This window comes from Apiospora aurea (genome assembly GCF_038362705.1).
Source record: "Apiospora aurea strain CBS 24483 chromosome Unknown utg000009l_segment0_segment0, whole genome shotgun sequence".
NCBI classification, from domain to species: domain Eukaryota; kingdom Fungi; phylum Ascomycota; class Sordariomycetes; order Amphisphaeriales; family Apiosporaceae; genus Apiospora; species Apiospora aurea.
Window position 1 is genome coordinate 691375 of NW_027117396.1, and position 13525 is coordinate 704899.

At 53.3% G+C, this 13525-nt stretch overlaps 4 protein-coding genes across 4 annotated transcripts; 1 reads left to right on the forward strand and 3 right to left on the reverse strand.

Moving 5' to 3' along the window:
• Positions 1-1817: 1817 nt before the first annotated feature.
• PG986_013324 (uncharacterized protein) lies at positions 1818-2405 on the reverse strand (the record flags this gene model as incomplete). The annotated part of the gene is made up of 2 exons (XM_066849546.1): positions 1818-2217; positions 2275-2405. 2 exons carry the CDS (start codon positions 2403-2405, stop codon positions 1818-1820), a joined length of 531 nt encoding a protein of 176 aa, XP_066693689.1.
• A 134-nt stretch (positions 2406-2539) lies between these two features.
• On the reverse strand, positions 2540-6088 carry PG986_013325 (uncharacterized protein; the record flags this gene model as incomplete). The annotated part of the gene is made up of 4 exons (XM_066849547.1): positions 2540-2717; positions 2779-2939; positions 3580-3658; positions 3933-6088. 4 exons carry the CDS (start codon positions 6086-6088, stop codon positions 2540-2542), a joined length of 2574 nt encoding a protein of 857 aa, XP_066693690.1.
• Positions 6089-7348: 1260 nt separating this feature from the next.
• Positions 7349-8933, reverse strand: PG986_013326 (uncharacterized protein; the record flags this gene model as incomplete). The annotated part of the gene is made up of 4 exons (XM_066849548.1): positions 7349-7527; positions 7580-8380; positions 8457-8642; positions 8900-8933. 4 exons carry the CDS (start codon positions 8931-8933, stop codon positions 7349-7351), a joined length of 1200 nt encoding a protein of 399 aa, XP_066693691.1.
• Positions 8934-10655: 1722 nt separating this feature from the next.
• PG986_013327 (snf5/smarcb1/ini1) lies at positions 10656-13030 on the forward strand (the record flags this gene model as incomplete). Its single annotated transcript, XM_066849549.1, has 3 exons — positions 10656-12542; positions 12714-12863; positions 12926-13030. 3 exons carry the CDS (start codon positions 10656-10658, stop codon positions 13028-13030), a joined length of 2142 nt encoding a protein of 713 aa, XP_066693692.1.
• Positions 13031-13525: the final 495 nt, after the last annotated feature.

A 13525-nucleotide genomic window follows, 5' to 3' on the forward strand; every position in this document is an offset into this window, starting at 1 on the left:
CAAAAGGGGCTTTTTGATTGATCGGTTCACGGATCATGGTTTGATGCACGATTACGATTCTTCTATCATGCTGTGGAGGGCAGGCGACCACCTAAGCACAACTTTTCTTCTTGCTTGGTTTCTTCTGGATTCTAGCCTCTGCTGCGCCTGGTACTTCGTGTTGCTTTTGTAGAGCTTCACTGGGAGGGCCCAAGTTTTATGACATTTCAACGTTATTGTATCTAGAGGTTTCCCATTTTCGGACATGCTCGAGAGTGTTTCTCCTGAAAATGGGAACAAAGAAGACTTTCAAAACGAAGCTAGCAAAGAGGAAAGGCTGTTTCTGGTAGAGGCGAAGGAGCGAAAAGACACAAATCAAGGGGAGACAAGGCAGGCAGTGAACGGCTGCGGATGCAGCTGCTCCTGTCTGCAATATTGGCATGAGACGCTGGGAAAAAAAACCAGGTCCTCTGGAGAGTGGGCAAACTCCCAGAGCACACACTTCAAAACAGTAGTAGTTGTATGTGTATATTTAGAGCGCAATTGAGTTAGGGAGAATCAATTTTATGACCAGAAACCAAAAATCCTTTTTTTTCTTGCTACTGTGTTAGGTTTCCTACCCCTTCGTGTTCTCTACCGTATGGACTGTCTACAAGCATTGCAACACTACGGTTTTAGTAACCAACTTCGAGACAGCGGTTGCTGGTCTCTATTCAAATATCATGTCTCTACGCTGGTCGGCATATGTACTATAACTACACAGGCAATGGTTGTTGGGTTTTCAAGAGGCTCAGAAGAATGCTATTTATTCTCGCTTCGTATCTACCTAATTGTGTGAACATATCGTCACCCGCAGCACCTCGCTTAATGTGCTCGCAAGGGAGTATCTCTCAGATGATGGCCTTTCGTCCACCATTCTGTTCCTCTCCTTCTTGTGAGTAGCCTGACCCACCGCACACCACGACAACGAAACAGAGAGACGACGACGGATGGGAAATTCCGCAATGACTGTCTCCCGTTTGTCTGATGCTCATGTGTGTCATCCACACAGACGTTGTATGTGTAGGTGGGTGAGTCTGTGGCCGCACTGCCCACAAGGGCTGCAAGAGAAAGACGAGCGTTCTCCCGAGGCGACAAAAAGGTCCGCGAATGAAATGAATCATCAGTACTGCCGCACTCAAGTTGCGATCTCCTTTTGTACGCTCGCTCACTTTCGTTTCGTCCAGGCTCAACACGCTAACCTTCGTAACACATGGCTCATGCGCTCTTATCCAGCTCCATCGCGGGGGTGGAGATGACGACGATCGACGGGGAAATTATACCATATGTTGTTGATGATGAAAACGCATGGGAAGACATTCTCCCCCCAAAAGAGCAACGCGCTCCAGAAACCCATTCGCAAGTAGATCGCAGAAGCAGATTTCGCAAATGCAGGGGTCGAGAGTCGGGGTGCATATCGTGAGAATGAGCCATTTCTAGGCAGAATAGGAAACTGGGAACGAGGGCGGAATATGGCCTCGGTATGCTCTGAACGCTCTGAACTGAATCAACCAAGCAAAATCCATCCGTTTTCGCTCGCTTGCTCTCCCTATGTGTGCGCCGCACCTTTCTTTTTCACTGCCGATATCATACAATCAAGGAGAAACTGCGTAAGCGGTTTGGACACCATCTCTTTCTACGGATGATGTTTCGTCCAGATCCGTTATTCCTTAGGTCTTTCGACTCGACAACGAGTGCCTATCTTCACCCGAAAGCTGAACGCTTCAAAGGATGAACGCTATTGTACACTTCTTGTCCTTGAGAAAAAGGATAATTGTGAGTGGGAGACGAGGCCACGCCTAGTCCAACTGCATCGAATCCTCCGTGCCATTGCTCTGGGCAACTTTGGGCACCTTGGGATCCGAACTGGTGCTGTCGCCTCGAGAGGACTCGAGGGTTTGGGCAAGGTTTTTCTTTAAAGCCTCGACCTGAGCAAGCATCACCTCGAGCGCTTTAACATCGAAGCTGTTTAGGTTGGCATTGGCAATGCGAGTCGCATCGCCTTGGGCCATCAATGCCACAGCATCAGGGCTGGCTTCGCTCACCATGGCATTGATTAATTGTCCAATACCGTCGGTGCCTCGGGCCAGCTGCGAAAGATTCAGTGCTGCCTGTTGTTCCTCCACGCTATGCCGATGGGTAGCTGCGGTTGGCGCCTTGGCCTTAGCACGACGCGTCTGAGATCGCTTCTTACCGACTCTGTAGCATTGTTAGCATTTCTGAATGAATATTGGACAAGTAAGGGGGTCCACTTACGCCGAGATGAAATCCAGCTTGATGCCCTTCTCAGACAAGCGGTAGACTCGGCCATAGTCATAGCGGCTCTTGAAACCATCCTCCGACTCATCGTCGTCCTCCTCAATCTCGATAAACCCGTTGTTCGTCATACCACGGGTATATGCCTGCTCAATAATGGGCGCCGACTTTACCTTGCGGTAACGATGGGCAGGCGCCAGGCTGGCAAGAGGGGGCCGATCCGCATGGCAAGGGCATTGCCACGTTCGTAGTACCGGCGGAATAGTCATAGGGGGTCGAGGCACTCCAGGTGGAACTGAAGGCCGCAGTTGGGGGCTGAACAAGGGATGATAGCTCTGTTGTCGGAAGCACCCTTGAGGCACTGGTGACATAGAACAGGCCTGCCATCGGCGTCTCGAACTTTGTAAAAGTCAAAAGGCTCATCGTAGCCCTTCTTGTTGACCCTGTAGGAGAGACGTCAGCAAGTAAGAAACAGCAAAAACAAAGCAGGGTGGATTTGCATACTTGACGGGTTTACCGGCCGGAAGCTCTTCGTATTCACCATCTGGTCCCGTTCTGACATTCTCGAAGTAGTCCCGGATGTCCTGCGGCAAGCCGAAGGCACGGGAGTTTGTCTTGTCGAGGTTATCCAGTAAGGATCCAAAGGTGCCTCTATTTCCCGTGAACTGGGATGGGAAGAAAACGTGCTGACACTCATGACAATAGAAGTCCTCTATGTGAGGGATGTCATCTTCGTGCAGAGGAGGATCGACGCAAAGGGGGCTGTTTGGCATCATGTCAGCTATCGGTCCCAAGGGGGTTGGTTTACCAAGCATCGACTCTTGCAGGACGCAAGAGCATGCAGCATCACTGATGTATCTTGACTTACTGGAAAGAGTAGTTGCAACCTTGTGTACAGTCAGCACCGATACTTTGAATAATACGAAGAAGGGGGAGGGGGGTTTGACATACCATCGCAACAGATGACTTCTCCATTGCCACCACAGGTATAGCACGTATCATCATTGCTTGAAGTCCGATCCTGTGGAAGAAACTAGTCAGCATGGGCTGGTTGACATGGGGATCGCTCAGGCTTTTCGGCAAAAGCGGGTGGGCACCCGCGGGCACCTTCGCCACCGTGCGCCTCTGGACCTTGACACGTAGCACAACACGAAAAACACGACCGTTCCATATAAGCCGAAACAGCCAGTTTCATCGTTAAAGTGTCGCGTGCCATCGCCAGAGGATTCGAAATGGCCTTTGTGGCCATAACAAAAAGCAACACGTCGTCGTCCAGAAAAAGGGGGCTGGTTCTGGATTTCTTACCTTGTCGTTGAAGGAAGGCCCGCTGTTCACAGGAGCTTCTCTAGGCACGCCTGCTGCAGTTCCCTTACGTTTCATGGGCCTGTGCGACACGAGGGTTAGCAGACGTAGTCGGAAACAATGTAAAATAGACCATAAAAGTAGTATGCATCTCCCAGAAAATGATGGGAATGCCGTAGTTGGGGCCAAGAGTGTGGTACCACGATGCCACTGAATGACAAGGTGGTCCGATAGCAAATGGAGGTCGGCACAGTCGGTACAGCTCGTGCCTTCTTTGACTGGTACCGACAAGGCACCAGGCTGTGTAACTCAAAGGATAGGATAGGATAGGATAGGATGAGAATGGAAATACTCACGAAGTCTTGACTCGCAAACCTGTCTTTTGCTTCTTGGTCGACCGCAAGTTGTTGGATGGGGTCGCAGCTCGAGAGCCCCTGGTGGACGGGATATCCATCTCGGGCGCGATGGGAGAGCTCTCCGCATCCTCATTGTTGCGCCTCGAGGCCCTGGTGGCTCTCAGGTTTGCAGCGGGCGTCCTGAGAGCACGAGGCTGCTCGGTCGGAGCCTGCGCCAGCGCGTTGTCGACAGCGGACAGGTCTTCATCCAGGGGCTTCCGGGTGAAGCTGGGCAAGACGACGTCCTCAGTGACGCCGCGAGTGTCGGCCTTGGCCTCGTGCTTGCGCAGAGTAAGCTGATCCTGAATGCCGACGTCGCCGTACTTGCTGGGGAACTTGAGCGGGGTGCTTGCACGATGGCTATGTTGATGGGACGCGCCGTTGGTGATGACAGCAGCAGCGGCCATGTCCGAGTCGTGTGGGTGGAAAGGATGAGTTGATGTGTTCCGGGAGCCATCAGGTTTGGGCGCCTTTTTAGACGTGGGTTTCGTCTTCTCGTCGCTGATTGGCTGGTCCAGGTCTCCCGGTTTTGGCGCATGATTTGGCTCGGCGGTACTTGGCCGCGAAATCTCGTCCTCCAGCCTCTTTTGGAACTCCTCGTAATCCTCCGGCTCGTCGTCAGGGACTTCCGACAAGGACGAGTCGCTGCTGACGGAGCTGGACCGACGGTGCTTTTTGCCCTTGGAGGGCGACTGCTTGGACGAGGAGCGCTTTGCGGGCGATTGCTTCTGGCTTTGGCTCTGGCTCTGGCTTGGGTTTTGGTTTTGGTTTTGGTTGATGGTGGTGAATCCATTAACGCGAGCAGGAGCAGGAGCCCCATTCAATCCACTAGCGCCATTCAGATTCAGCTTGCTGACAGGCCTGCTGCTGCTGCCACTTCGGCCTCGGCTGCTGCTGCCATTGCCAACATTGCCGCCATTGGCACTGCCACTATGACTGCCACTGTGACTCCCACGGCGATTATGACTGTCATTGCCACTGCCACTGCTGCTGCTACGCACCCTGCCAGCTGCCAAGGGCTCGTCCAGCTCCAGCTTGGCCTTCTTATTGATGTGGCCATCCATGTCTTGGCTTGTTTGCTTGACAGGCGTGAAGTCCATTTGCAGAAGATCGTGGTAGGGTGCTGGCTTGGGCTTGTGAGGTGTGGTGCGATTGTCGGGCGGGATAAAGTAATTGCAGGCCTCGTTATCGCGCTTACCACGCGTTTTGCTATCGCGCACGAGTTTGTTGAACTCCTTGATGGTGTCAATATCGGCCCTTTGGTGAAAAATGTCCTCGATCATGTGAACAAAGCAGGGCTCTTTGTCTCCCAGCTCGTCGTAGAGCGTGCGTAAAGCCCAGGCGGTCGGGTAGCGATAGTGATGGAGTGCCTCGTCCACTGCGGCCTCGACCACCTTGTCAGCAAAAGCCTTGTCAATAGGCGGGCGGCCAAGAAGTGCCGGTGGTGGTTGAAATTCGACGACTGCAGGAGTCGGCTCAGGAATGTCAGGCTCAGGATGCACAGATGGGGCAGGGCTGGCGGCACGTGCAGAGCTTTTTCGGCCAGGTCGAGAATGGCGTTTGGTTAATTTTCTGTTGTGATGAGAATGTATCGAAGAACGTCGGGTGCGCGACGCGTTGGGACGATAATCGCCATCATCAGAATCATCCAAGCCAGTCGCTGGGAAAATTGGCTGAGTAGGTGACGAGCGCGAAGGCTCCAGCGAGTCCAGCGCCATTTCGGCATCCGGCGCAGCCATTGCAGCCGACATCTGGGGCATCGCGCTGGTCTCCTCCACCGGTGTTGCCGCCTTGGTTGATTTTTTCAACACAATCCGCTTGACCGTCGGGGCCGGCGTGCCCTCGGCAGATACGGATGGCTTCTTCAGCATGGCGGCCTTGGGGAGAGTACCCAAGGGAGCCATGCCTTCCAGAACGCCGCCTCGCATCAGACCTTGTTGTGCAAATGAAGGTTTTTGTTCCACAGGAGGTTCCAGCCAATGCCGCATGAAACTTCTCTGACCCTCGGTCGACACGCCCTTATTGTGGCCGGAAGGAGAGCTCGCGAGTTGGAGTGGGCTCGAAAATCGCGTGGAAGTGCGAGCACTGGGCTTGGTGGTGGAAGTGGTAGGTGCCATTTTCTTTTCAGGAGCAGCCGCTCGGCGCCCCTATTGCTATTGCCCCAGGCCAGGACCTTGCGACAGGCTGCTCTCGGATAATCGGGGCTGCACGCACAATCAGTCCACGTTCTTGAGACAATCGACCGGGACTACTTACAGTGCAGAGCTTTCGGTGCGTCAGTCGAGGTCGAAAAGGGCGCGTGCTTGTTTGAAACGGCGACGCGATTGTTCGTGGTGGTTGATTGGGGGGGATGGGGAAAAGAAGGAGGATGCACTCTGCTCTGTCAAAAAATGCTCCGAAGCCCCCGGCAAAGGCCAGGGCGCGCTCCCGTGGTGGCCACCAGCAGCAGCAGCAAGACCCCCTTCTCACAACCTTCTCGCATTTGCCGTCAATTTCACCACACAAAGCACATCAATTTTCCCATGCAATCGGATGCCCGTTACAACTGATTCTATCTTGGTCGCTTACAGGCAGCTTTTGGTTCCGGGCAGCCTAGCGACCGTGTCTTTGGCAGGCCCCCCCTTAACCCTCCTGCTCAGCGTGTTCAGTCGGAGGACGGAGGACGGGGCAACTACGCGTGACTCCAGAGGCTGCCTTAAACGACCTCCCTCAATGGCACCTGATCATGCCATCACCCGTCGTCAAGTCCATTTGATGCCGGCAATTTGTCCAGAATGAGCTAACCAGAATGTCCTTCGCATTTCAGATGCTATCAACCCGATTTTGGGGGTTATTTGCTTCTACGAGGGCTCCCGCGCTCCCTTGGGCTTTTTTGAGGGGTAAGGAATGTCCATGACCCCTGAGCCGGGAAAACGGGCATTATTTCATCACTCTTGCACTTTACGCGAGCACCAACGCATCGTTGGCTCCTTCCACGCCCTGAGATGGAATCCTCTCGTGTAACTACATACTCTTTCACCAACACCACAGGTGCGAATGACCTTGTTCACCGTAGGGCATCTGGATTTTCCCAATGCGCATAAAAAGGCTTTCATTTTCGTAGCTTAATCCAGTACAGTTTGCTTTCGCAGTGGAACTAGGCCACATAGCAACCTTGAACCTTTCGGATCCACTGACAACCTAAGAAGCTTGTGGGACTGCAATGGCTCCCGTAAACAAGGAGAGAGCTTGACAATGACTGTTTGCCTCACCATTTCCCCAGTTATTTGCTTCATCAATGTACATGCTTGGCTCATTGATAGCCCACCAGGTCGCCATCCGATCTCGGTTGCTCACGACGGAATGATCTCTCATGAATGAAGATCGATTGAGCATATTTACTCGTCGCTCTTCTTGGCAGCCTTCTTCTTGGGCTTGGGCTTGCCCTTGTTCCTGGCCAAGGGTTGCTCCAGGATCTTGAAAATCTCCTCATCCTCAATCTTCTTATCCGTCTTGAACTTGCTCACATCCAGGGCCGGGGCAGCGCTCAGCTTGGTGACGCCGTTCTTCGTGATGACTGTCGCATCATTTAGCAATTGGCCGAAAATGTGGAAGGTGTGAAAACTTACGGATAGTGGTCAGAAGCCTCGAGACGGCAGCACCTTCCTTATCACCAACAACCTCGTACTGGCGAAGCATGCCGTTTCGGACACACTCGAGGACACCGAGCTTGGCATCTCGCTCACTCTCCAGCTGCCTCATGCTGAAGGGGAAGTTGTGGTAGGACTTCTTGACGTCGTAAAGCAGCTTCTTGGAGGTGGAGCGCTTCGCTTGACCGTTCTCGTTGATAAGGCGGTGCAGTGTCGGCCTCTGCTCCATGTTCTTGACCTTTCCACTGCCCAGACTCATGCCCATCTCGACACCCCACACCTCGCCAATCTCAGGGGTGCCGTCGCCCTTGCTGCCCTCGCCGGGTGCAATGACAATCTTCTTCTTGCCCTCGATATCATTGCGGTCGAAGATCCACGAAGTGGTGCTCTCTACCAAGTTGCACTCGTAGGCCTTGGCGATCTTCTCCAACAGCTGCGTGATGCGGGCCTGTGTCGGGGCCTTTGCGGCAGCGGCCTTGGCCTTCTCCTCGTCAGTGCCGGACGCAAGAACTCCAGGGGGCAGCATCAAGCGCAGGAGCAGCTCGTTGGCGTAATGAGTAGCAAGAACCAGGTCGGCAGATCGACCTTCTACAGTCTCCTTGGCGCCGACCACAATGGTGTCGCAGACAATGGTGCCAAAGCCATCGATCTGGGCACCCAGCTGGATCTTGACATGCTCGCCCTCCTTAAGCTCGACCTTTGATTCGGCCTCGTCGGAGGTGAGAGGTGTATACGGCGTCACGAAAGCACTCGGCGAGACGGTAGTGGGGTGAGCGAAGCCTGCGAATACGGGTTAGAGCCAGCCCAAGCACCAAGTAGCTCTGACCAGAAGGCGAGCGCGTGATTCCCAACTGACCCTTGTTCTTGAGCTTGGCGTAGACCTTTGCGACTTCCTCGGCAAGGAGCTTGTCACCCTTCTCGCAGATAGTAACAATCTTTTCGCCAGCGACGCAAAGCTTGGAGACCTCAGCGAGGACCTTCTCCGAGATAGCACCAGCTGTCTTGTACTTGTCGACCGTAGCCGGGTTGTTCAACGAGTAGTCTGGGGAGAGATGAGGTTAGTCCTCTCGCGTCACGGTGTGCTTCGAGTCTCAATGCGTGTCCATCCTAGGTAGGCAGGTAGTCCAAGGCGAAAGGGGAAGGGGAATGGGAATGGGAATGGCCGGACGAGTACCTATGGCGGGGTAGTTCGCGACCAGCTGCAGCCGTTTCCAGTAATTTGGACTTGGACGGCAAGCGAGCAGGGCAAAGTGGGGGAGGAAACAAGGGAATGATGGGAGGAGGGGGGGATGCACGAACCGACTTCTTCCTTGTTGTCCTTGTTGTCGGCCATTGTTCCTGATTTGTGATTTGTGGTGAGGTTTGTAGTGAGGATCGGATCTCTAGGACAGGAAAAGAGTAGGTGATGTTTGCCGTTGTATGGCCCTGCCTGGAAGAGAGGAGGGTTTTCAATCTTTTTCCTTGCATTTCCTAAGCTGCGGGGTCCATCTTTGTGCGGTACTTTGAATGTACCTTGCTCGCCTTGTCTTCCGCCGTGCAGCTCTGCAAAAAAAAAAGAAAAAAAGAAGAAAAAGAAAAAAGGCACACTACTTGGAGGGATCCTACTGGTGACGACATGCGGAATAACTCCTGCATGAATCAATTGTCTCGTAATTACCTAAACCTCAAGGCAGGAGACAAACATGGGAGCTCCGAAGGGCACCATCCTCAAAGCAGATAGCAAGCACCTGAGCTCCAATGATGCGCTACTTGAACATTACTCCTGCCTCCGTCAACACCTACCTTAGGTATGCGTGTGACTGGTTTCGCACACATGCTCAGAGACCAGAACGAGGATCTTCGTCACACCTTGTTCAATCCCATGCAATTTTGTGCATTGTGAATCCAGTTGCTATGCGCTCTCACAGACGTCATTCATGCCCACTCTGGGAGTCTATCAGTCCCCAGCTACTCGCAACCACTATGCTAGGCTTTGAGCAAGCAATAATAGCCTTAGGCTGTAGTCAAGCTCAACGGCACTTCCTCTTCCCTTCAGCGTAAGCTCTTAGGTTGCTAGTGCACTCCGTAGAATGCTTTCTGGACTGGTATTGAATGCTAGCTGTGCCCTCGACGTAAACAAAACTGGTACACCTGGCCCGGAAGCCACCTGCATGAGTATGCATACACAATAAATCCATTGAATATGGCCAGGGGGCGGGCAGCTACCGTTCATCGACATAGTCTTTGACCATTCTCAGTCCGAGATCGCTTTTATAAGCTTCCGTGGGTGGGGAGGCTGTTGTGATGTGAATTGAAGCTTCACTTTGAAAACATGGCACTCAGGGCCAAGCAGCGTCGTAGACTCTCTGGTTATCGCAACTGGCGTACCCATTCGATACAATGTTTCAGCTCTTCAGAAGAGTTCCTTTCTTCCAGGGTGTAATGGGATGATACTTATGTAATTGTATGTACTTGGGTTTTTTTCCATCCACATAGGATATAAGTTGGTCAGTTGGCGTTGAGTCCGAGCTACGTGAAGTATTCAATGTGAGTGAGTAGAGTAGGCGTGACAAGCAGTTCTGCGTACCTACATCTTGGATGATGCACGGGCCCCTTTCATGTACTTCTCAGTAAGGGCATGTTTACCGCCAAACAGAAAGTACTGTTGAGCCTAACCCAGCTTGAGGACGGTCACAGTCGTTCTCGTCTCTTCGCGGTCGCGTTCCTTCCCCCTAGGCCAGGCTGAGGTCAGCTCTAACCTGCCTAGTGTTTGATTTGTCGCTACTCCTTTGCGCCAGCCCAGGCCGAAACCTCTCCCAAAAAGTTCAAGTAGCGTCCGCCTCCAATCCCGTTCCCAGTCGCGACAAATCGATCTCGCTGAGCAAAGGCGGACTTCTCGAAATCGCGCTTCCAACCCTCACGCCCGCAACGCTTTCAGGCATCTCCGTCCGCTTCCCTCACGCGTCAAGCCCAAGTCCGCATCAACTCCTGCTGTCGTGCCACGCAGCTGAGGCGCGGTTGGGTCTTGGAGGCGGCTAGACATATGTAGCAGTCCCATCCATCCACCGACTACAGCATGGCCACCAAACAAGACTCCGGGACCGCATTCAATGCGCCCGCAGGTTCGACAGTAGCTCCATCCTCAGCATCGACAGCCAAGTCAGAGCATTCGTCTGCCTCGACGCCAAAAGAGAGACCCGATGCGCCCGACTCCGAAAACACCGCGACGGTGCCAGTTCGCGACAAAGACTCGTTTAACGACTACACCATATCAAACATCATCACAAAAGATCATGTACACGCCGCAGCCATGGTGACTGATATCGAGAAGCAGACTAAGCACATCAAACATGTGAAGAACATGATTGGCGACTACAAACTCGTGAGGGACACATATCGCGCCTGGTTCACTCCCAGCAGGTTGTATGGTGAAGGTTACAGTGGATACGGCAATGGAAGAACAGAGATTGGCAGCACCTCCAGGGTATTATATCCCTCGCAGAAACCTCGTCCAGGCACTCGCACTACGCCAGCGTTCAAATGGAAGAGGAAGGACATGAAGCAGCAAGCAGAACAGCACGAAGAGCTCGTACCTGTACGTTTGGACGTGGATTGGGACAAGATCAGGCTGCGCGACACTTTCACATGGAACCTCCACGAGAGGCTGGCCGCCCCCGAGTTATTCGCCATGCAGTTGGTCGAAGACCTGGGACTCAAGCCTCCGGCGGCGCAACCCGTTTACGAGCAGGTTCTGCAACAAATGCACGAGCAACTGAATGACTTCTACCCTTTCGTGTTCTCTGACGAAGATGCGCTGGACCCCGAGCTACCGTACTCGGCTTGGAAGAACGACGAGATGAGGATATTGATCAAATTGAACATCACAATCGGCGCACATACCTTGATGGATCAGTTCGAGTGGGAAATCAATAACCCCATGAACTCTCCCGAAGAATTCGCCGCCAGCATGGCCAAGGAACTTTCTCTTAGTGGGGAGTTCGCCACGGCGATTGCGCATTGCATCCGGGAGCAGAGCCAGCTGTTTACGCGCAGCTTGTACAGTATCGGCCATCCGTTCGATGGCAGGCCTATAGAGGATGCCGACCTGGTCAATGCCTTTTTACCGTCGCCGCTCCCGACTGTCTTCAGACCCCAGCAACAAGCCAAGGAGTTCGCGCCGTATCTGTACGAGCTCAGCGAGGCAGAGCTCGAACGGAACGAGGTCATCTTCCAAAGGGAACAGCGAAGACAGAAGAGATCGGTGAACCGCAGAGGCGGTCCGTCTTTGCCCGACCTGAAGGAGAGGCAAAGGACCATACGCACATTGGTTGTCTCCTCTACATTACCAGGGGCTGTGACAGACGTAGAGGACAGCAGGCTCTACAAGAAAGTCGCTGGTGCGCCTGGCACTGGGCGCAAGCGGCCAGGTGCGCGCGATGGTGAGATTTCGGATTCTGACTCGAGCGAGGATTCTTCACCCGACTCTCCTGCGGCTTCGCAATTGGCCGGCACAGCCAGGACCCGTGGTATGCGTGGAGCTGCGTCTGCTGCACAGCAACGTATGGCAAACCTTGGTCGCTCGGAGACACCTGAGGCCACTATACATCACCACGAGACCCGTGTATCCAGGAAATTTGGGCGTGAACTTACGCGAGAGGGCACTGAAGAGCCGCAACACTACTGGGTGACTCTGAGAGTTGGCAAGGATAAGCTCAAGAGGTTCTTCCGAGACTTGAAGACGAGGCAGACTTCCCTTGCAGGATCCCAAACCCCGTCACAATCACACGCCAGGGCCCCAAGTGTATCCCACCAGACATCGATGCCGCCCCCCTCGACGCCGAACTCGTCACATGCTGCAACTGCGACTGCAGTCGCGAAAACCCCTGGAAGTGCACCACCTGGTCAGATTGGTCGTGTTGCTGCTCCTCCCCCGCCAGCACCCGGTGGTGCCCAACCCCATCCAGTAAGACCTTTTGCCCCTTTTACTCCTGTGCCTCTGCCCCCTTCCCATGCCAACCATCGTTTTTTCTCCCATTGGTCCAACACGTATGACTTGTGATGTGTCCACCTGTAACATTTCCCTCTAATTCCGTTATATCTTTAACTCCCACTGGTTACTTACACATCCTCCTAGCCCCCACCCCCAGCGTGGCTCACAGATGCGCTCCAAAAATTCAAAGAAACAGACACCTACGCCAACGACTCGTTCGAAGGAACCATGCGCTACAGCGCTGTGGACAACACCACGGAGAGTCCTGCTCCCATGCCACAGCCAGGAGCTGCCGTCCCCCCAACCTTCGCTTCTATTTCCTGCCACGGATACGATGCCTGGACTGCCCTGGCAAGCTGTATACGCCAGGTCCGGACATGTCTGCGGAGAACTTCCTGGTCCACCTCAAAAACCGGTCCCACCGTGAGAAGGTTGAGGCACGATTGGCGAAAGGTACTTGATTCACGATACCAGTGGATAAAGGCAGGAAACTATACTTGGTTCCACCGGATATATTTTCGCACGATTATAATGGGATGGAGGAACGCTGTCCAGTGCACTACTCGTGGTGAGTTGAGCAGTGATGGCAAACAGCATGTAGCGTGTATTGGCTTGGAGATAGTTGGATTGTACATAATACAGATACGCGAAGGCTTAAGAATAGGCTTGAGCCCAGTAAACGTTGCGATTATGAGTCCTGCAAGACTCGGGTTTTTGCGATGAACAGCGTAAAGACGGACGGAGAGGGGGAAACCTACTGAAAGCAAATTGGGGACCAGTTGCGTGGTCGGAGTTATTATGTATTATGGTGCGAAAGGGGGAGGGAGCCTTCTCAAGTAAAGCAGAGGCTCCAGGCGTTTCACAAGCAGGGACAGGGTAGGGGAACTGGTGAAGATAGGCTATAGGGTATTCGGTGTTTGTTTATACCATCTCGAAACTGAAACTTACATGCACTA